Source organism: Microcebus murinus, chromosome 2 (assembly GCF_040939455.1).
Source record: "Microcebus murinus isolate Inina chromosome 2, M.murinus_Inina_mat1.0, whole genome shotgun sequence".
In the NCBI taxonomy this organism is placed as follows: domain Eukaryota; kingdom Metazoa; phylum Chordata; class Mammalia; order Primates; family Cheirogaleidae; genus Microcebus; species Microcebus murinus.
Window position 1 is genome coordinate 61,340,024 of NC_134105.1, and position 23,618 is coordinate 61,363,641.

General features: G+C 41.4%; 1 protein-coding gene across 2 annotated transcripts in view; it reads left to right on the plus strand.

Annotated features, from left to right (window-relative positions):
- Window positions 1-23,618, plus strand: part of AK5 (adenylate kinase 5) — a 239,152-nt gene that overhangs the window by 169,189 nt on the left and 46,345 nt on the right. For both annotated transcript variants that reach the window (XM_075999468.1, XM_012787619.3), the window contains exons 9-10: window positions 10,103-10,145; window positions 12,971-13,015. In XM_075999468.1, the coding sequence (XP_075855583.1) occupies window positions 10,103-10,145; window positions 12,971-13,015 (88 nt within the window). The remainder of the gene's footprint in view (window positions 1-10,102; window positions 10,146-12,970; window positions 13,016-23,618) is intronic.

Below are 23,618 nucleotides of genomic sequence, written 5' to 3' on the forward strand. Positions count from 1 at the left end.
TAAATAGGTAGCGTGTTTATTCAAACTGTGGAGGAGAGATGCGGGTGGGTGGTTACAGCATGTGAAACCATGGAAGCAGCATTTGCAAAAGCTGTAAAACTCTGCTTTGCTTCTTTCCCTCATACTCCCTTTAGTTTTCTATTATGAATATTTAATATGGAAAAAATTGATAAAACTTCACCTGAAGGCACACCACTGCTAGCCCATGTGGTACCTTTATACAGATTAGAAAAAGACCCCCCTCTAGGCAGATACATCTGTGGAGATATACAGGTTGGTGAGTGGATTCAATCTCTACTCAGCCTCTTTATCTAAGAGTATTTGTGCCGTGCACAACCGCAGAGCTGCACACTGCAGTTTGGGGGCAGTCCTCCAGCTTCAAGCTGTGGGGAAAGGGCTGATTAGCTCCGAGGCAGGGGTCCAGCCCTCCATGTGGAATGTCCCAGTTTTAATGGTTAACTCTCATGCAGGCTGTCTTACCTGAGCCTCTTTTATTTCTGCATTTGGTGGTGGTTTCTTTTTTCGGTTTCCGCATCATATGTGAGGGACTTTCAGAAGTAGAAAAGAGCAGGCCAGTTTCCTTGGCTCCTGCGTCTGTTTGTGCTTTGGTACTGGGCTGAATGTGTGCTTTGCCAGATGATGTCATCGTGCCATTTAAATATTCTCCAAATACTCTTTTGCTAAAGGCTTTTCAAAAGGCAGTAGAATGCTTCTCTTTACCTGCTTTTAAGCTTTGTGCTGAGATTTTTAAGACAAAGATGAGCCATGAAGGCTGGCTTTCAAGTTCAGCACATTTCCAGAGGCACAGAGCTAGGCCAGATCATTCTGTTAACCAACCTGGTAGCTGTCTTCTGCATTGCCTTGGGAAAATTATAGCAGAGAGCCAAATTGGAAAAGGTAAAAGTCCTTTGGCTAAATGATTTTCACATGTCGTTTCAAAATAAGAAGTGCTGTGTATTCAGTTCACTGTTGCTGTGTCACTGCCTAGAACTTAGTTGCTTAAAACAGTATCTGTTTAGTATTTCTCTTGAGAAACTGGGGTTGGCTGGGCTGTTCCAGTGATCTAGGCTGAGCTCGGCTGATCTCAGCTCACTCACACATTCACAGGGTGATGGCCAGCTTATGTGTCAATTTTGCTAAGCTATAGCACCTAGTTATTTAATCAAATACTAATCTAGGTGTAGCTGTGAAGGTGTGTATAGATGCGATTAACGGCTACAATCAGTTGATTTCAAGTGAAGGCGATTATCCTTGGTAACCTGGTTGGGCCTCATCCAATCAATTGAAAGACCTGAAGAGCAAAAGTGAGGTTTTCCAGAGGAAGGGGGAATTTTGCATGTGGCCTGCGGTGTCAGCTCTCGCTCAGGAGTTTCCAACCTGCCAGGCTGCCCTGTGGATTTCAGGCTCGCCTGAGCAACCCCTGCAATTGTGTAAGCCTGTTTATTTCAATGAATCTCATAGATATAACTACGGACATAGACATAAATAGACAACCGGTTCTGTTTCTCTGATAAAATCCTTACTGATGTACGTGGTCAGCAGCTGTGTCAACCAGGACCTCGCTGGTCTGGGCATAGCCTCAGCCAGTAGGACCCAAACTCTGCTCCACATGGTCTCTCATGCTCAAGAAAAGATGTTGACTGGGCGTCCAAGAGTGTCTGCCAAAGACATCATCCAGGGAGGCAGATGAGGGGGCCTGGCAGGGCTCAGGAGCCTCCCATTCTACCTTCACCAGCAGTAGCTCCATTCTTGTCTGTTTTAGATATTAGGCTTCCATATGAAATTCTGTTTGAATAAAAGCTTCTATGGATAAAAATCATTTGCAAACCTTTGTTTTGGCACACACTCAAATAACTAATATACTCAGTGAGTCAAAACTGATTGCTCGCTGTTGCATTCCCAGCACCTGGAAGTGTGCCTAGCATATAGTGGAAGTTTGTGTGTGTTTTCCTATTGCTGCAGTGACAAATCATCACAAACTTGGTGGATAAAAAGAGCACAAATTTATTATCCTACACTTCTGGAAGTCAGGCGTCCAAAGTGAGTTTCACTGGGCTAAAATCAAGTGTCAGCAAGATCGCATTCCTTCTGGAAGCTCTAAGGGAAAATCCAGTTCCTTGCCTTTTCCAGCTTTTAGAAGTTGCCCACATTCCTTAGCTAGTGGCCCCTTCCATCAGTGGCATCATTGTCACCTCTACTTCCAGCATCACATCTCCTTCTCTGACTCTGACCCCTCCTGCCTCTTTCTTATAAGGACCCTTATGATTATATTGGGCCCATCTGGATAATCCAGGATGATCTTCCTGCCTCAAGATCTTTAACTTAATCACATCAGCAAAGTCCCTTTTGCCATGTAAGGTCACATATTCACAGGTTACAAGGATTAGGACATGGACATCTTTGGGAGTATGGGTATTATTCTGTTACCACAGAACTCAATAAATAGCTATAGAACTGTTGAACGAACAGTAGAATCTCAGCATTGGAAGCTTCTTTAGAGAAGGACTTTCTGCAAGGTCTTAGACTCTCTTCACTGCTGAATAGTTATTCTGCCTCTGCACAGATACCTGTTATGCAGGGGGCTCTTACAAATCAACCTTTCCAGGACTGGACAGCTGTGGACCTTGAACATTTCAACCTTTCTCCCTTATATTGTTTCTGTCCTTCTTCCTTTTGGAGAAATCTACTGACTGTATCTTCTATATGACTATTTTTACCATATTCTGGGGAAAAAACTGTCTTATTATTTTATTTTATGTGTTTCTTTATTTTGAGACAGAGTCTTGCTCTGTTGCCTGAGTTACAGTGCAGCGGCATCATCACAGCTCACTGCAGCCTTGAACTCCTGGGCTCAAGCAATCATCCTGCCTCAGCCTCCCTGGTAGCTGGGAATACAGGGATGCACCACAATGCCTGGCTAATTTTTCTATTTTATGTAGAGGCAGGGGTCTCATTATGTTGCTCAGGCTGCTCTGGAACTCCTGGCCTCAAGCAATCCTCCTGCCTTGGCCTCCCAAAGTGCTAGGATTACAGGTGTGAGCCACCACACCTGTCCTTACCTTATTATATTCATTATTTACAAATATTTACTTAGCACATCTCTGTGTTAATCATTGTAGTGCAGAAAGGTAAAAGATAGCTCTGTCTTTGAGGGGGATATTGGAAAAGTGAATCCTATACAGAGAAAGTTAAATAACAGTACACTTAAATGAGATCATCTCATTAAGTGCTTAGCATTGTGCCTGGCATATAGCAAGTGCTCCAAAAATGTTCCCTGCTCTTGTTGCTGTTATTACCGCCCACACATGCTCTGGGCCAAATGGATGATGCACTGGGAGTTTGGTGAGGGAGCAGTGACTGGCGAAGGCTCCAGGAGGAGAGGAGGTGGAAGAAGGGGCAGAACGTAAACAAACTGAGGGCAAAGGGAGGCATTCCAGGCTGGGCAAACATAAGCAGAGGTCCAGAGGCCAGAGCAAATGGGTCAAGTTCCAGGAAGATTAATTGACTCATTTGTCTCATGGAGAGTTTATCTTCACTAGCTTGAGCAAAACAGCATGAACTTTAGAGAAGTTGTAGACAGCAACTGCTCAGCACTCTCTGCAGGCTGTCTCCTCCCCAGCCCTTCTCACACTTGCAGACCCTGATTAAAGCCCCATCACCTCAGGCCTGGGTATTGTTTCTGGTGGGAAGAACATTTCTTTTGATCTGCCTCTTTGATTGCCAGCTTCAGCCTGAATGTTATCTTTCATTCTTCCTTGGCTCTGTGTCCCACAGCCACTAACTAACCCTGTCCCACTCCCCTCTAGGACCTCAGGGAATTGAACACAGACATCCAAGTCAAGGCATAATGAAAGTCCAGGTCAGAGCTGGACTATAGATTCGGGAGTGGCCCATGGAAAGCTGTTTGTTGCATCTACAGTAGTGGTAATCAAGAAGTGCTTCAGGCCGCAGAGACGCCATTAGGGTACACCATGAGGGGTGGAGGAACTCAAAAGGAAATGGGATGGAGGAGGAGCTGCCAGAGTCCCTTGAGTCCTTCCTTCTCACAGTCTTACTTCCTTTTCAAAGAAAGATGGTGGGACAAAGGATGCTGCCTCTGAGTCATTCCTTTTCTCCCTGAAAAAAAGGTGAACACACATACAGTGTGTTTTATTCTAACATTATAATTACTCTGATTTTCCATTTTGCTAAGTGTGTGTGTGTGTGTGTGTGTGTGTGTGTGTGTGTGTGTGTGTGTGTGTGTATGCTCTGTAATTCCTAGTGGTTGAATCTAAGCTTTGCCATTTATTTCTGTTTTACAAGGAATTGGAAAACAAGGGGGTAAAGGCCAAATAACTCTCCTTGGTGAGACTCTAGTGAGAGGTGACTCTGTGGCCAACATTAACTTTAGATGAAAAAGAATCAGAATGGGAACTTTGCCCCTTCCTTTAAACCACCAGCCTAACAAAGCCCTGCCTAGCCATGGTGCCACATTTGGCGTAGGAAGACAAGATCAAAGTGTCTCTTTCATAATTCTAGCAGAGAGTTGAGTTGGACACATATTTGAGGTGGTAAAAATAGGAACTTATAGGAAAGAAGTGAGAACATTTTTTCTGTAAAATTTCCCATTAGAGACACCAACGTTTCAATTTATACATAAAAGAAGAAAAATACCATTCCTCCTAGAGAACTAGATCTGTAAACCACTGTTTAAAGCAGTTCATGTAGAGAACCTGCAATTTAATACAACCAGAAAAGGTTAGCCTAGCATCCACTGTATTTTTTAATCCTTGTTTACTCAATTATACAAGTACTTCCACAGCAAGCAGACCTCTAATTGCATGCACTTCAGTGAATGAGAAATGGGACCTGCTGCAGAATAAATTCTTGGGTGTAACTAAATTACATACCACTTCCCTTCCACTTTTTTCCCCCAAATTGCCCATTACTTTAAGTGATTTAGAAAAGAACTGTAAACACTCAAAACATTTTCAAGGACTGGTTTCACTTTTCCCTTCTGACAAAATATAGTTATGTTTCCATTTTCCAATGTTCTCCTGCTGAAGGTACAAGGGATTTAGAAACTTCATTCATAGCTTACCAGTAAAACTTGTAAAATTCACTTTCAGATCATTTGCTAATCTTGAGGCAGCATCAGTGCCTCTTTTAGCAAATGAATTCATCTTTGTTTCTATTCACATCATGCATGAGCGTTTCTAATGACGCCCCTCCTCGCTCACTACACCCTGTCATCCTGCGCTTAATACACAAGCGTGTCATCTCATTCCATTTGGAGCAGCAGGAGGGAGGCTGAAGACTAGCTTGGGAGTAAGGGAGCCCAAGTCACATAAGCCTTCTGAACCTCAGTTCCTTATCTAAAAAATGGAAACTATCAAACTTGCCTACTTCCTAGTGTTTTTCTGAGATCAGGTGAGATTGCACATGTTGAAAACACTCTAAATACTACCTAAATATTAGTTCTGGCAATCATTTTTTAAAAATTTTTTTATGAGTCAAGCACAGTGGCTCACATCTGTAATCCCAGCACTTTGGGAAGCCAAGGTGGAAGGACAGCTTGAGGCCAGGATTTTGAGACCAGCCTGAGCAACATAGCAAGACTCCATCTCTACAAAAAAATAAAATATTGGCTGGGTGTGGTGTTGCATGCCTGTAGTCCTAGCTACTTGAGAGGCTGAGGCAGGAGGATTGCTTTAGCCTAGGAATGTGAGGTCGCTGTGAGCTGTGAGGACACACTGCATCCAGCCTGTGCAACCAAGCGAGACCCTGTCTCCCCCACCAAAAAGCAAAAAACAAAAATTGTGGCTGGGTGCGATGGTTCACACCTGTAATCCTAGCTCTCTGGGAGGCCCAGGCAGGTGGATCGTTTGAGCTCAGGAGTTCGAAACCAACCTGAGCAAGAGCAAGACCCTGTCTCTACTATAAATAGAAAGAAATTAATTGGCCAACTAATATATATAGAAAAAATTAGCCGGGCATGGTGGCGCATGCCTGTAGTCCCAGTTACTCGGGAGGCTGAGGCAGTAGGATTGCTTGAGCCCAGGAGTTTGAGGTTGCTGTGAGCTAGGCTGACGCCACGGCACTCACTCTAGCCTGGGCAACAAAGTAAGACTCTGTCTCAAAACAAACAAATAAAAATTGTGTGTGAATTGTTTGCTTTAAAAAAAAAAAAAACAGGCATGAGAAAAGAAACCCCCCCCCAAAAAAAAACCACTTTCAGATTACAAGATGGGGAAATAGCTTGCTCTCTTTTTGGTGGTTCTTTTTAAGTTATTATTCTATCATTTTAAGATTCTGCTCCTCAGTGAAGTGAACTTTTCCACAAACTACAGGACATTTTTGGGCCCCACCACCCTGCTGTTACTTCTTTATAAACAGAGACATGAGCCACTAGGCCAATTTAAGTAGAAATCTAGGAAAATCCTCATGTGCTAGCATTTCATGGTTCATGATTCTTCCAGAATATAGGTTATCTGCTCAGAATTAGTTAAGGTAAAAAAAAAAAAAAAAAATTCAACAGGCTACTCCTCACATTGTCTCAGAAACTAGGGAATCTCTTTGAAATCCTTTTTTTTTTTTAATTTTAAAGCTGTTATCTGTGTTTAATATCAGAGAAAAAAGTCTTTTTTGGCATCATTGTGAATTTTAGAGCAAGAAATTAATTTTAGTGTAAAATTTTATTGTCAAGTAAGCTACTTTCTCATAATGCCATTGGAAGCCATACATATTTTTATAACATGAAACACACATACATTGATTAATACAAACAACGTACTATGAACTAGGAAGACACCCCCCAAATGACCTACCACTTCTTTATTCTTCCCTGGCGAACTTTAACTTCATGACCCCCCAAAATATTTTTAAAAACCAAAACTATTTAATTAAGGAAGGACAGTAGGAATATCTGAAAACACGATTCCCACATTCTATTGCAAAAGAGGACGTGGCTGAGGAGCAGAGGTTAGCGTCAGAGAGCTGAGCTGAAAGCTCCGCCCGCCTCCTGGACCCCGGAAGCTCAGGCACATCCGCACCCCGTGGCACCGCAGAGCCTCAGTTACAGATTCTGCATGCACAGGGCCGCAGTGAGGGTGCAGAGAGAGCGTGTCTGCAGGCAGGCTCTCAGAGCTGTAAGCACTGTTTAAATAGCTACCTGCTTGTGACAAAGCCACGTGAAATTGGATTGGCCCTGTCACCAGGAGCACCCACTATGCTGTAATCAAAGCAGGTTGAAGAACATATTAATAGTTTCTTAAAATTGGTGACTCATCTGTGATAGTAAGTTGTTCTGTTTTGATCTCCCCCACCTAAAATTCAATAATTAGAAGACTTGGAAATGGCTGGGACTGGACAATCACATTATTTTTTAAGAGGGTCTCAGCTGGGCGCAGTGGCGCACGCCAGTAATCCTAGCACTCTGGGAGGCCGAGGCGGGCGGATTGCTCGAGGTCAGGAGTTCGAAACCAGCCTGAGCAAGAGCGAGACCCTGTCTCTACTATAAATAGAAAGAAATTAATTGGCCAACTAATATATATAGAAAAAATTAGCCGGGCATGGTGGCGCATGCCTGTAGTCCCAGCTACTCGGGAGGCTGAGGCAGGAGGATCGCTTGAGCCCAGGAGTTTGAGGTTGCTGTGAGCTAGGCTGACGCCACGGCACTCACTCTAGCCTGGGCAACAAAGTGAGACTCTGTCTCAAAAAAAAAAAGAGAGACAGGGTCTCACCATGTCACTGAGGGTGGATTTTATTTACAGAAGATTCACATTGGAACCATGAGGTTTATGGAAAGTCATTAGAAAATAGCACCCTCCAAATATCCCATTCACCTGGGCTTTCATGTCACATCATGGAGTCATCCCAGCTGAGGCAGTGGCCTAGCCTGCTGTGAGCCCTCACCTGGGTGCCCTGGCCAGGTGAGCAGAGATGGAGGAGGACACCACTGCACTAAAGGGCTGACTCTGTTAAGAGCCACATAGTGTGGTCTCAGCCCATCCATAACCTCACTAAGGACATGTTGACATGGCTTTGGGCCCCACACATGACCTCATTAAACATCAGTTTCCTCATCTGTAAAATGGGAGAGTGGGGAGGTAGGGTTGCATTAGATGGTCCCTATATGCCCAGCTCTGAAATGCACTGATTTCAAGAAGGGAAGTGGCGGGCGGGTGGCAGGGAGGAGGCAGGAGGGGGTTCACTGAGGGGTAATTAATGTTTTTTTCTAATCTCGGAAGAGATTTAATTAATGTAAATACGTCCCTGAATGACCACTCCATGAAAGACCTCTTCTCTCACATGGAATAGCTCTGGATACACAGGCAAATCTAAGAAGATAAGCAGTACAATTGCCCTGAAGGTGTATGATCTAAAAAGGATGGCAAGACTGTCTTTAAACAAGTGCTTTAATGGCAGTTTACCTGGAGAGAGCGTTAATGCAACCAAACAACCTCATTTAACTGACTCTTGCATCAAAGTGGATTAGAGGCAAGAGGCTGGTATAAAGCGCCAGCCAGAGCTTTCCCTGAAAAATAGTACACCCTCTATGGGGAGCAGTTTGGCAAAAATCTGTCAAAATTATAAATACATTTACTCTTTGTCCAGGCCATACCCCCTCTTAGAATTTAGCCTACAGAAATAGGTGTATAAAATGACATTTATGCAAATTTATTCACTGTGCCACTTTTTCCAAAATAGTCAAAGATTGGAAACAACTCAACAGTCCATCAATAAAGGACTAGTTAAAAAAAATAATAACTATGGTTCCATCCATACAATAGAATACTATGTAGCCCATAACATTCTGTACTGATATAGAAAGTTCTCCAGGATATATTGATAACTAAAGAAGCAAGTGGAAGAGCAGTATTTTATAGAATAGTATACCCATATGTATGTACCATAAAAGTGTGATACTTTTGTGTGTAAGAAATGGAGGTCATAAGAATAAATATTAATATTTAGGCCAGACACGGTGGCTCACACCTGTAATCCTAACACTCTGGAGGCCAAGGCAGGAAGATAGCTTTAGGCCAGGAGTTTGAGATCAGCCCAAACAAGAGCAAGCCTTTGTCTCTACAAAGAAATAGAAAAATTAGCCAAGCCTGGTGGCACACACCTATAGTCCCAGCATCTTGGGAGACTGAGGCAGGAGGATCACTTGAGCCCAGGAGTTTAAGGTTACAGTGAACTATGATGAGGCCACTGCGTTCCAACCTGGATGACAGAGTGAGATCATGTCTCAAAAAATATATATCTATACATTTATTTATTTATTTATTTATTTATTTATTTATTTATTTATTTATATTCAAGTGTATCCCTGAGTATCTGGAAGTCATTTTTTATGTACCTTGAAAGAAATTTCTATAAGTGGCTAGCTATAAGTGATAAGGAATTAGAAAAATAATATAGATGAAGACAGGTAGGAATAAGAATTCTCACCAAATGCCTTTTTATAAAATTTTTTCTAAATTTTTTTCAAACCACCATGGACTACTCCATTTGATTGAAAAAATAAAATGAAAATTTTAAAGGTAGGCATCAGTAAAAGCCGGTCACTCCAACTTCCCGTATTTTATGCTTTGATTCAGGGATTGGCAAGCTATGGCCAGTGAGTGGTTAAATAGTTGCAACGGGGACCATGTGGCTCACAATGCTGAAAATACTACCCGGCCCTTTACAGAAAAAAGTTGCCAAGCTTAGCTTTAAATTATGGAATTATTCTCAAAACAGCTGTGACCACACCTGTCAGTAAGCTGCTAATACTGAAGGGTTTTGTCCTCGTGAAGTCAGCTTTTCTGTACACAGATAGCTTGGGCACCAAGAAGATGAGGCGGGCTCCTGTACTGGTTAGAAAGAGAGTGTGGACTCTGGGGACAGACGACCCCGGTTTAAACCTGAGCTCTGTCCCTCACTATTGTGTGACCTTCAACAACTTAACTTCTAGACTTCTTAGTCTCTTCATTTATAAAATGTTGTTTCTCTTAGAATTGTTTGGAAGTGCCTCTCTCTCAGAGCTGTTTGAAAGTTTAAGTATGTTCATGTTGGCCGGGAGTTTAGCACAATACCTGTTATTATTATCATCTGATATTGTGATTTTTTTTAACAGGGTGATGACCAGTTAAATGTATTTGGAGAGGATACCATGGGAGGTGAGTTTCCCTTACTGATAATACCAAAGTTTTCATTTTAGTACCTTTGAGCATTCCTTTTTTATTAAACTAATAGATAATGAAATGCCAACAGTACCAAATACTTTTCCCTTAGCCAGGGAACATGACTAACAGTGAACTCTTTGGATCTCTCTCTCCTGCCTTGGTCCACATAAAGAACCAAAGGGGTTCATCCCTAAGAGCTGTGTTTCCTAACTGCCCAGAGACTATGATTCCTGATATGCTCATTGAAAAGATGCTCTGGTCAAGTGTGTTGAGAACCACTTAACATTCTATCCCCATTGGAAGATTCACATCTGTATTAGCATAGCCAGGCTCTCATGAGTCTTGCAGTAAAGAGAGCTGTCTAACTTTAATTCAGCTCTTCAAACTTAATTAGAACACAAAACTCTTTTTCCTGTATAGTAGTTACTATTCTGCACTGTACCATTGGGACCCAACCAAACACTCACCAGGGTTATACTGCTTTGTAATTTTTGTAATATTAAAAGTCTTGTGAAAACTAAAAAACTCCCCCCATAATTAGCTATATGTGTAGCTGAAAATAGATAAAATTATGTGAATTTGAAACTTTCCAAAAAGATAAGGTTCATGTTTGTCCTAGGTAAAATACCTACCATCTAACATTTTCACTCTGTAATAAAAGTTGTTATGATATGGTTCATGGAAATATGTTTATAGAATTGACTCTGAACACATACAAGTAAGTGATTTGGCTTTTTAAATAACCCCAGCACTAACCCTGCACTGATCCATGAGCATGAGGTGGTAGATAAAGTGTCATTTGATGCTAATGGCAATAGCAGTATGTGAAAATAACAGTCACCAAATGACATCATGGTGATTCATGGGAAGAAGCACAAAAATATGAGCTATAACTTAGCTGTCACTTAGCTAAGTGCAAATAATCAACTCAGTCTCAACTGGATAGGGAATGATTGATTGCCTAATACAGTTTTCTTTTTTCCTGGTTATAAAATTAACACATACTCACTTAGAAATGTTTTTAAAGTAGAAAATAAGAACCATTTAAAATCTTATGACTTTTAACCTACCATAGTTAACATTAGAGTATGTTGCATGTCAGTGTGTTGCCTGTATATATATATTTTATGTAATTGAGAATACATGTGAATATACAAGTATTATCTCTAAATTTTGTATACATATCATAACACAAATATGTTCCCATGCCATTAAAAGCTCTATAGACTTATTTTGTAGTGACTACATTATGTGAATGTACCATCATTAATTCAAAAATAACTATTTTTAAAACTCAAATAGGATACAGCCATACCGAAATGAATAAATAACAACCATGACCACTTTCCTAGCTTGCAAAGAGATTCAGTGTTGCTCAGCTTCATAAAAGTAAACTCCCAGCCTGGAGAACATGAGATGACCATCTGGTCTCATGTATTAGGATCACATGTATATCTTTAATAGAAAGTGTATCTTTAATAGAAAACTCCAGACAACATAAGTTTTTTCTAGTCACCATGGGCTACTCTATAAAGAGACTGGACTTGATGAAGAAAAACAAAAAAATTCATCTTTCTCTGTGAAAAACATATGGTTCCAAAGATTTCGAAGTCACTTCTTTCCTCTGCCTCCAGGTCTTTCTCCTCTCGCTGTCCCCAACCTAATTCCCATGCCTGGTTCCCTTAGTCAGTCTCTCTCTCTCTCTCTCTCTCTCTCTCTTTCTCTGTCTCTTTGTAGAGTTGAGGCTTTTACTCAGCTAATTGTGGATTCCTACAAAAATGTAACATTGTGTATATAAATGAACCACCCCAATCTTCCTAAAAAATAAGTTTTATAACTATCAGAACAATGATCTAACTTTCAAAAGTAGTTATCATCTACATAAAATATGCAGCGTTACTTAAATAGTTATTTTTTTAAAAATTGTATATTGCTACCTTAAATGGAAAATTACATTATTTTCTATGAATAGGAACTATTTTTTTTAAATACTGTCTTCCAGACACTCTACTTGTGATTTTAAGCCTTCTTTATTAAAAGAGTTTGGCAAATGTTTAAAAATGTGAAATAACGCCGAACTGAGATTCTTAGGAAGATTTAGAAGTAATTTTTAAAATCAGCTTTCTTTGTAATAATGCCTGCTATATAATGACATCAGTCTTACCACCTAAAATTAATAGTGCGTGTTAAAATGAAAATATAGTATATTACTTGGCTCTGGGAATAGGCTGAAATGGTCATCAATTGACTATTAATTGTAACCTATTAACACATTTATTCAACTTCAAGCATCTTATCCTCTGGTCCCCGACCCCTGGGCCACAGACCCTCAGTCATGGCCTGTTGGGAACCAGGCCACACAGCAGGAGGTGAGCAGTAGGCCAGCAGCGAAGCTTCGTCTGTATTTACAGCCACTCCCCATCCTCCCATCACCCCCTCAGTTCCACCTCCTGTCAGATCAGCGGCAGCGTTAGATTGCTACAGGAGCGCAAACCCTACTGTAAACTAGGTTATGAAAATCTAATGCCGGATGCTCTGAGGTGGAGCTGAGGCGGTGATGCGAGCGCTGGGGAGCAGCTGCAAATACAGACTGTCATCAGCAGAGACATTCGTCGCACAGTGAACGTGATGCGCTTGAATCATCCTGAAACCGTGGGAAAATTGTCTCCCGTGAAACCAGTCCCTGGGGCCAAAAAAGTTGGGGACTGCTGTTGTTATCAAATAAAACTACAGGATTTGGGATTTTACATAACATGAGTAAAACCAGGGCTTTAATACAATATTTCTTGCCAATAACTTCAATTATTCTTGCTTTAAAGGCTTCGTGGAAGATTTGAGGAAGTGTAAAATTATTTTCATGATTGGTAAGTAACATACCTCCCATTTTTTAATACAATTGCTAATAAGAAGAACTTGGTAGCAAAAAAAAAAAAGGCTATTTATTTCTCACCCTGTTTTGAAGTCTTGTCCCTTTTTCAGTCAAATTAACACCCCTGAGATTTCCAGATTGTTGCTTTCATTTATGCAGTTTATATATTGCTTGTGGATCATCTTTTCAGCATAGGACTCTAAGAAATGGCAAACTTCGAAGTTTAGCTTTATAATAATAAAGTACATTATAAGGGTGAGAGAATGCCATATGTTAAAATCTAACACACACGTTTTCTGTTTGAACAATGACCCCTTCCTTCCTAAACTCAATGCATCACTGACCACATATTCAAATATACCATATCCTATAGTCTACACAGTAAAAACAATCTAATTTGTTCGTTGCCCCAGTACAGTGAAACTCATTGGTAATTGTGGGATAAAATGCCTTTGGGGTTTGCTATCATTTTCTGAGCACCTACTGTTCTCTATGTTATCTTGTTTAATCTGTACATAATCCTATAGGTGGGTGGTCTATCCCTATTACATATCTATTACATGGACAGGAAAATCGAGACTCGGAAAGGTTAAGGAACTTGTCCAAGATCACATAGCTAATGAGTGTGAGAGCTGGATTTCCAGTTTTTCTCATGGAAATAAAGGGAACTTATTGTTTAGCAGTTTAAAATGCACTAAAGACAACCTGAACAACATAGTGAGACTCCATATCTACAAAAAACAGAAAAATTAACCAGGCATGGTAGTGCATGCCTTTAGTTCCAGCTATTCTGGAGGCTGAGGCAGGAGGATCACTTGAGCCCAGGAGTTTGAGGCTACAGTGAGCTATGATGATGCCACTTGCACTCTAGCCTGGGTAACAGAGACTCTCTCTCTCAAAAAAAAAAAAAAAAATTGCACAAATGCACCAAAGAGCACAAGTATTATCAGAGTACCCCAAAACTCAGTATTTTTTCTTCTAATCATTCAAATATATCAAAAAATTAATACACCTACCCACCTACCTGTATATTTTCCAGAAAATAATTATATTTAGGAATAATGAAAACATCCACACCTCCTCAATGAGTGGGAAAAGAATGGTTGTCAACACCACAGAAATATATAATCAGATAAACTTACAATTCTGCATACTGAAGTCAGGATACTTCCTTGGAAATCTCTGAGTAAATTTCCCTCATTGTCAGATGAGGAAACTGAAGCCCAGAGAAGTTAAGGGGTGTCATCAAGGTCATTCAGCCACCTGGTGGCAGAGAGGGCACCAGGGTCCATGGCTGTAGTTCCTCATTCCAGGGTCCCCCCTCTTCCACCGCTCAGCTGTGCTGTTACCTGAACTCCAACTGTCTCGCACATTCAGCCGTCTGACAGACACTTATTGAATATTGGCTCCGTGCTGGGCAGTGAGCAGGATTCAAAGGCTTCCATCTTAGATGAAAAAGGTAATTAATACACCTCAAATCGTGAGGAGTATTAGGAAGGAAAGAAAGAGCTGGAATAGGGAACAAGCTGGGCCAAATGTTTGGGTTAAAATTGGGTGATTACTTTAGAGAGGGTGACCAGGGAAAGCTTCCCTGAGGGATAACATTTAGCAGAGAACTAAAAGGAGACATGGGGCCAGTGAAGGCATTAATGGGAGGTGAGAGGAAGCAGAACAGCCCAGAATTCAAGAGAGTTTTAGAGACCTTCCTTAGTTCTGTTTCTCATCCGCTTGCCTCTTGTTGACCTTAAGCTTGGGAACTAGAGGGACTCTTCCCACACTTATTATATATTTTTTTCAGAAAGAAAAGCTACATTACTTATATCCCTTACCAAAGAGAAGCTCCGTGTCATAATTTCAAAGGAAAATCAGTTGTGCTACAGATTTCTAATATTCCCCTTTCCACATAATTTTTTTTTCTGAGACAGAGTCTCGCTCCATCGCCCCAGTGCAGCTCAAGCAATCCTTCTGCCTCAGCGTCCCAAGTAGCTGGGACTACAGGTTCATGCCACCATGCCCGGCTAGCTTTCTATTCATTTTTAGTAGAGACAGGGTCTCGCTGTTGCTCAGGCTGGTCTTGAACTCCTGACCTCAATCCACATAAATTTCAATAAACAGTTTTCTTGGCATCCAGACCATATACAATGTGTTATATTTAATATTTCCTAATCAACTTTTATATTAGGAACCGAATTAGGAAAAGGAGAGATCCTTTAAACTTGACATCTAGGAATTCAACGTAGGAGCTCTTTATTATTCATAGAAATCTGTGTTTTTAATTTAATAATATAGTCCAAGAAACTTCTAAAAACAGTACAGTATGTTTTGTGGTTGTTGTTAACTGTCTCTAGCACAGTGTTTAGCACTCACAGTTGAATTTTGAAATGTGTTTTAAATGTCATTTCTGTCTGTCTAGGCATAACTACAGACCTTGGCTCACCTATTACTAAGTTCTGTGCCCTTCAAAATGTCAAATAGCACAATATAAAATCTTTGGCATTAGACAAAGCTTGAGACCCCCACATGTCCACAGACCACACTCTGAGAACCACTGCTCTGATCAAAAGGTTTTTCTTAACCAAACTCTCCTGTATGTCAACTTATTGATCAGTCACTACTCTAGTAAAAAAGATTATAGCTTACTGTTTGGGTAGCAGAAGGTACAAAGCCACTGTGATACGAGGGGAAATGACTGCTCTTCTTCTAGGATATTTACTGGACTCTAAAAATTAAGGCCTCGGTTCTAAATACTTCCTGGACAGATGGCAGAATGGTATTTTGGGATTGCATTATTGCGGGTCAATTTGAAGCTTATAAAAATACTCTGGATGTTATAGACACACCCATAGCTGTTTTAATGAGTTTTAAATAAACAAAAGTCAGTTGGTTTCAGTGGAACAGGTGCAGTTTTGTCTAAATGAGATGATGACTGAATTTTTACTCATCCAAGTACTGTTTTGGCATCTAACAGAACCACATTGAGGCTATAGTGTTAGCCAGATCCTCAGTTGACACCCTCTCTGTTAGTCTTAAAATTAATATTCCCCTGCTCTTCCCCTGCTTTAAAGTAACTGTTAATTCCTTTTTGTCCTCAGAAAGGTCCGAACTCCTTAGACTGGCCTTCAGAGCTCTCTCTGGCCTGGCCTCAGTGTGTCTTTCTTATTTCCCCCTACACTCCTGTCAGTCTTTGGCTCCCACCCCACCTTCGACTTTATTTTCTCTTGAATTTGCCTCACTTGAAATGCCGTCTCTCCTATCTAATCAGGCCCCAAGGTCAGGTGGAAGTTCTAGATCCCTGATAAATCTTCCCCCTCTGTGCTCCTCCATCCCTAGTGCCTGCATCCCTCCTTTGGGGTGACTGGAACAACAAATATTCGTTAGAATAATGAATTCTTTAGGAAGCAGTGTGGCCCGTTTCCATAACAACCAAAAGCAATTGGAATTCCTGGGCTGGAATTGCCAGGCAGGTTGTTGCTGCTGTGGCTGTTTCTTGCAGGATGATTTTCAGGTTAATTACAAGCCTAACCAGATGCTCCTTTCTCCACGTAGCTGCTACCTTCTCCCCAAGAACAAGCAACAGCAACTCTTTTCCCCCAGAGCTGGTGGTGGTTCCTGCTCATTTGCAAGGCAATGGTTATGAGTGGGAGCAGGTGACAGCCCTGGCCACCATCTGAGCGGAAAAAATGTCCCCAGGAAGGCGTACCCTCTGCACTAAAGGGGAGGGCAGCAAGGATGGACCCAGATGACCCTTTGACTGTTGTGTGAATATTACCTTTTTGTCCATGAAGAAAGCAGCTCAGTAGCTGTTTATGGAGAAATCCCTTTCAAAAGATAGAAAAGGGATCACACAGGGCAGGGCCAGATGATCGAAAGGATTAAAAAAGGTTCTATGGCCTTTGGTTGTTCACACACAAGACATGAGAGCCCATGCCGATGTACAAGACTGCAACTCGATCATCGCCAAAAACAGAAAATTATTTGGAAAATGTAAAAATATCCTTTAAAGAGCCTCATTATGTCCCACTAGCAGGCTCCTACAGATTTTCACAATCTTTTCTGGTACATTTCTTTTTTTTTCTTTCTTTCTTTCTTTTTTTTTTAATCTGTTCATTATGATTTTGTTCCTATCCAATCTATTTTGGCTTCTTTTTATCTTCTTCATTTTTTATTCCCTACCTCTTCCCAAAATATGGCATAAGCTCAATTTCCATTAATTCATATCCAGAGCCTTGGAGAAGTGCTCCTATTTGGAAAACACATCTGATTTTTCAGGTGAGGTGTGACTGTTAATGGCATAATGACCAAGACATCATTCAAAGGCCGTAGCTTGCAGTGTGTCAGGGACACAGATGGCATTGTGTATGTTGGCATTGGTTCTATGATAAACTGTTTCTAAGTAGTGAGCTTGGAAAGGTATTTTGACAATATTTTACACTCTGTGTGTTTCTAACTACTGCATAGTCCTAGTTTCCTGAGGAAAACTGGAGAAATGAGACTTTTTGCTTAAAGCTCAGTATTTCCATACCTGTCACTGTTTCATTATAGCTCTGCTGTCATTTCATTATTGCCCTGGTTATTAGAGAACTATGAATTAATTTTTTAAAGCATTAATATCTACTTGGGGCTCAGCATGAACACTTTTGGTGGAATTGACTCACATATTTCGTTAAATTAAATAGGAAAAAAACTGATTGTTTTAACTCATCACTGTAATAGCAGCCAATGTTTAGTGAGCACTTGACACGTACTAGGGTCTGCATAACGTCCTTCATAATGTTATCTTATTGAATGCTTATGTATACACTGTGGAGGAAGCACTGTTGCCATCCTGACTTTTCAAGTAAGATGCTGGAGAGTTGAATAATTTGCTAATAAGTGGCAGATCTGGAGCATGAAAGCTTGGATTTTATCATTGGCAACAAATGCTGCCAGTGTTTTTTTTTTTTTTTTTTTTTTTCCTTGAAGTGACAGGCTTTATTTATTTTCAGGAAAATGTCTGCCAGATACTCAAGTCTAAAAAACCATAGTTTATGTGTTAGATGGTCTTTCAGAAAGTAGAAATGCTGTTCAATTTAAAAAGCAGCTAGTTCAGCAACTTAAATAATCACACAAGTGCTTTTTCTCAAGAAAACCATTATACGTAGGTGTACTGAAGTGCTTTATATGTATTTCCCATTTTGTCATACAAAATATTAAATGGATACGTGCTTAAGGGGTCAAAATGAAATAAAATTAATCTTTTTTACTGCCTCATCAAGGACATTTTTATTTTATTTTTTTTTTTTTTGAGACAGAGTCTCGCTTTGTTGTCCAGGCTAGAATGAGTGCCATGGCGTCAGCCTAGCTCACAGCAACCTCAAACTCCTGGGCTCGAGCGATCCTTCTGCCTCAGCCTCCCAAGTAGCTGGGACTACAGGCATGTGCCACCATGCCCGGCTAATTTTTTATATATATATCAGTTGGCCAATTAATTTCTTTCTATTTATAGTAGAGACGGGGTCTTGCTCTTGCTCAGGCTGGTTTTGAACTCCTGACCTTGAGCAATCCGCCCGCCTCGGCCTCCCAAGAGCTAGGATTACAGGGAGGACATTTTTAAATAACATTAGCATTTTTTTTCTACTTTTTACTGCAAGAACATGATAGTGAGAATACAGTGACTAACCCAGGTGGAGTAATACACGGCCTTGATTCATCACAGTTTTACAACCATTACTTCTGCACTGTCTGTAAAAGCAAATAACCTCTCAGTGTTGTAATGAAAACAGGGAACCCCCTGCTGGGTCTGTGGACCACACTTTGAAAACTACCACTCTAGGGTTACCTGGAGTTGGAGGTATTGAACAGATATATGTGACAGAGAGAAACCCCAAATTTAGCATTTAGGGGATATTTTTTTAAGGAGAAGGAAAGAGGAGTTTATTAATTTGCCAGCAAATGAGTGGTTGGCAGACTCCCATCTCAAAGTATCAACTTTGAGAGAAGTTTCTGAGCAGAAGTACAGAGTTTTGAAAGGTTCTGATTAATCCCATCTTTGGCTAAGACAATCTCATGACCTCTGCCTGGACATTTAGGGGATCTTGAAGGGAGAGATTTCCTTGTGTCTGGCTTGCACTTATCTTTTCAAAAGCAAATAACCTTACGAATGTAAGGAAGGGGTCAGCAAAAAAGGGGTGCATCTAAATGAAAACCCCTGTTTCTCTGAGCTCCTGTAGGCCTGGGAAAGCTCTGAACATTTCTCTGTACCCAGTGGTGCAAGGGATGTCTGAAAGGAAAGACTGTGTGCCTGTCAGAAGAAGACAAAGTGGGACACCTCCGGAGACCCCAAAGCATGTACTGGAGGGAAGGTGAAAGGGGCATGCCTCAGAGGATCAACGGCACCCCAAAGAACCAGGGCTGGAGGAAGGGCAAAGAAACCTTCAAGGTGGCAGAATAGCTCTGACAAGGAGACTGAACTTTGAACTGGACTTTCAGGGCTATTAGAAATCACTGGATTGGACTAAGAAAACCAAGACTACTTGACTGAGTCACTGCTATGAAGTGACACCACGCAGCTCATGAGCTAGGCTGGTGTGGTGGTTAATTTTAGGTGTCAACTTGACTGGGTTCAGGGATGCCCACATAGCTGGTAGAGCATTATTTCCAGGTATGTCTGTGAGGGTGTTTCCAGAAGAGAATGGCATTTGAATCAGTGGCCTGAGTAAGGAAGATCCACCCTCACCAATGAGGGTGGGCACCATACAATCTGTGGGGGGCCTGGATAGAACAAAGTGGTAGAGGAAATATGAATTTGCTGTCTCTCTTTGGATCTGAGTCATCCATTTTCTCTTAGACACCAGCAACCCCCCAGATTCTCAAGCCTTTGGACTCACCACCAGTGAGTGGATGACACCACCAGTTTCCCTGTTTTCCAGCTCATAGATGGCTTCCTGTGGAACTTTTTGGTCTCCATAGTGGAGTGAGCCAATTCCCATAATAAATCCCTTCTTATATATCTATATATATCCTATTGGTTTTCTGGAGAAGCCTGACTATACAGCTGAGTTCACATGGAGAATGAGCTTCTATCTGACACCCCAGCCTGTGTCCCGGCCCAACTAGAGCATGGTCCTTGCTCCGTACACGAGCACAGGATTGCCACAGCTCTTTCTCCCCTGAAGGGACACAGACACTAAGGGCCTCTTCACACTCTTCCCAGGCCCCACATCTGTATTTTCATAGTCCAGGCCATTCAGAATGGGAAAGTCAAGAAAGAGAGACATAACTGCAAGGGTTTAACTGTAAAAAAAAAAAAAAAAAAAAAGAAAGAGAGACATTGGACTACTTTCCAAGAGAGCCTCAAATGCATTTACAAACCAGTGAGATGTCTTTCTAATGTTGGAGAAATTAGGGTGTTATGTGCTGACAATGAACCTATTATACTTAATTATATAAACCTTTTCACTGCAGAAAGGCTCTAAGTAATGTGGAACTAGAATGCAATGCTTTCTTCATTTAATCAAACCAAATTAATAACCCTTTATCAAGGGCTCACTGTGCTCAAAGAACTGTGAAATTCAAAAGACATGAAATGGTCCTTGGAGCACGACATGGCACGGCAGAAGTTTTTTGTTTTGGGGTTTTTTTTTTTTCATGTTTTTAAATTATTTTCTCAAAAGAAAGGTGTTGCTGAGTTAATTAAGAGTCATCGAGAAGGACAAATTACTACTTAAAATAAAAGGGGGGGCACAAGTGCATGAATTTTCCAGGTAAAGTGAATGGAGACCTCACCCTCATCATCTTTTCACCATCGGTTGAAATCTTTTTGGAAATGTTATTAACTCATCAACTGAGTCAGCCAATGGAGTTTTAGGTACTCAGCCTGTTCAATGAAGGCTCAGTATATTTAAGGAAAAGGCAAGAGCTTGTTGTCCGTGACCTCCTGCTGACTGATTAGCAACTGAGTGAAGGCACATCTCCAGGCTTGACTCACTGGAAGCCTCTTTTGCTTGTCCAGAGACCCACTAAGAATGATCAGTGGACATTGGCAGATGCTATGAACTCTAGCAGGACCCATCACTGGAGAGAACACTGAAGGTCTTGTGTTTCTATCCAGGTTCTGTGTATGCTTGGGCCAATGCCTTACCCTCTTTGGATTTCTTTTAAAATGGCAAAATATCATTTGTTCTCTGTCCACTCCAAATTTGAGCAGCCAATGAGTTAACACACTGCTAACTGTTCTCTTAGTTGAAAACTTGTGCAACATAGCCTTAAGGAAGTGCAGTGTGAAGGCAATTAAATAAGTCGAAGTCCCCATCCTCTACCTCTAAAATATCCATTTTAACTACCTAAGAATAATATTAAAACTAACATATACTGGTAACCTACTATGTTCCAGATACTATTTTTACACATATTATCTTATTTAATCCTCACACCAATCATCAATACTCATAGTCTTTCCCACTTTCTTAGGGAAGAAATTGAAGAAATTGAGGCTCAGAAAGACTAAATAACTTTCCCAGGTTACACAGTTAATAAGTGACAGAGTTGGGACTCAGACTCAGGTTTCTCAGACTTCAACGCCCATGCTCTAAAAGTGTCTGTAGATACGTAAGTAAGGAGGCCAAACCGTAGGTAAAGTTGTGGGAATATAGTGGGGAAGGGAAGTTTTTGCCATAATTACTTGAATAATTACCTCAATTTTCTATTTTACTTTGTTCCCATATATCTAGCTATTGATGTCTGAAAACAAAGACAAAATAAGACAGCAAATGAATATTAATGGAATAGATCTCTGAGTGCCCCAGCCATGTTTCTCCCAATTAACTTCAAAACAGGAAACAATTTGAATCCATAAAAATATTCTGAACCATCACAGAGAGTGCACTGATTTTAGAATAATGCTGCATCTTTTGCTGTGAAGACATATTATGGGTCCTGTTTTGTGAGCATCACCGAAACTATTTTGAGGGCCCAGGGCAACAGTGAGTACGTGTTTGAGAATGTGATGCTGGCTGGCTCTGAGGAACCTGCTCATTCTGAGACTGTCTTTGTGGATTGGAAGGAGCAACCCAACTACACATTGATCTCAAACAATAGCTTAATATGGAGGTAGAGTGAAAACTAGCCTAGACCAGGGGATGTAGAGACTGAAAGGGGGCTGCTAAATCTCCCCTTATGATAAAGATATTCTCTCTCTGCTATAGTAGATTCATCATTAGGTATATATGCCTTTGGGTGAATTTCATTAATTCATTTGATACATCTATTGAGTCTTTACTATAGATCATCACAGTGATAGGCCTGAGCATACCAAGATGAAGGCCAGGCTCCCTGGTCTCAAGGAGCTCCTGATGTAGGGTGGGAGCAAGCAGATAGCACAGCTCGGTCCAAGCAATGGCATCCTAGGTGATGGAGAGAAAGACTGAAGTGGGTTAAGGGGTGTCAGGGCTGAGTCCTAAGGAAAACAGGAATTGGCCAAGTGCTATGTGGAAAGAAAGTTGGGGTGGGCCCACGGCAAGGAGAGGGAGCCTGGAAGGTGAGAGGGCCGGGAAGTGGGGTGGGGCAGAGCTGGAGGCAGGCAAAGTCTGGTCATGAGAGGCTGCCACACCGGCCTGAGAAGTGTGAACTTCAACTGTGTGAGGGGAGCCATCAAGGCTTTTACTCAGTAACATGTCAGCAGATTCCTATTTCAGAAAGAGCACTATGTCAGCAGCAACAGGAAGCCTCGGCTGGAGCAGGGAGGCCAGTCGAAGGCCACCAGGATGGCCATTCTGGCAAAAAAAGGAGGCAGATGGTGTGAAGAAGAAACAGACCCGAGGGATTTTAGGAGGTAGAGTCAACAGAACATACGGACCCAGGTGTGCACAGGTGAATAAATGAATTTAGCATAACTCAGAAGTGGCAGGTTTAGACAACCACGTGGTTGGAAGCGCCATTCAAGGAGATTGGGAATGTGGAAATGAAAAGGATTTTGAGGCACAGATGAGTTCCATTTTAAACATTTTAAGATTGAGGTGCTTCTGGGATATCCATGGAGTTATGTCCATTAAACAAGAGGTTTTGGAGATCTGATACCCAACACATATGTTCTGGCTGTGGACACAGGTGTGGAATTCACCAGGATATCAGTGGCAGCTGAAGCCGTTTGCATGCGAGCGATCACAGAGTGAGCTCGGGCAGAGCGAGGCCAGAGGACAGCTGAGCCGTGGAGCCCTAGGAGCACCTGTGCCCGAGCCAGAGGAGACAAGGACAGAGAGGAAAGCAGAATGTCACAAGCAAATGGTGTCACAGAAGGCTAGGGAGGCAAGAGTTTCCATCTGGGAAAGGTTAAGTAAAATGTAATGAGAATTGCCTGTTGGATTTGGCAACCAGAGAATTATTGGCGACGGTGGGGACAGCAGTTCCCATGGAACAGAAGGGAGGCAAGCCAGTGGGTTATGGTGACTGCGGGTAAGGACAGAAGGCTGTGTACAAGCTACACTTTCAAGAAACTTGACTCTGAGAGAAAGAAAAAAGTTAGGGAGGTGGGAAGTGGGGCACTATAAAAAGGAAGGGAAGGTCAAGGCTGGCGTATTTTTTTAAATATGAGAGATTCGAGCACATTTGTATGAAGAGAAAGG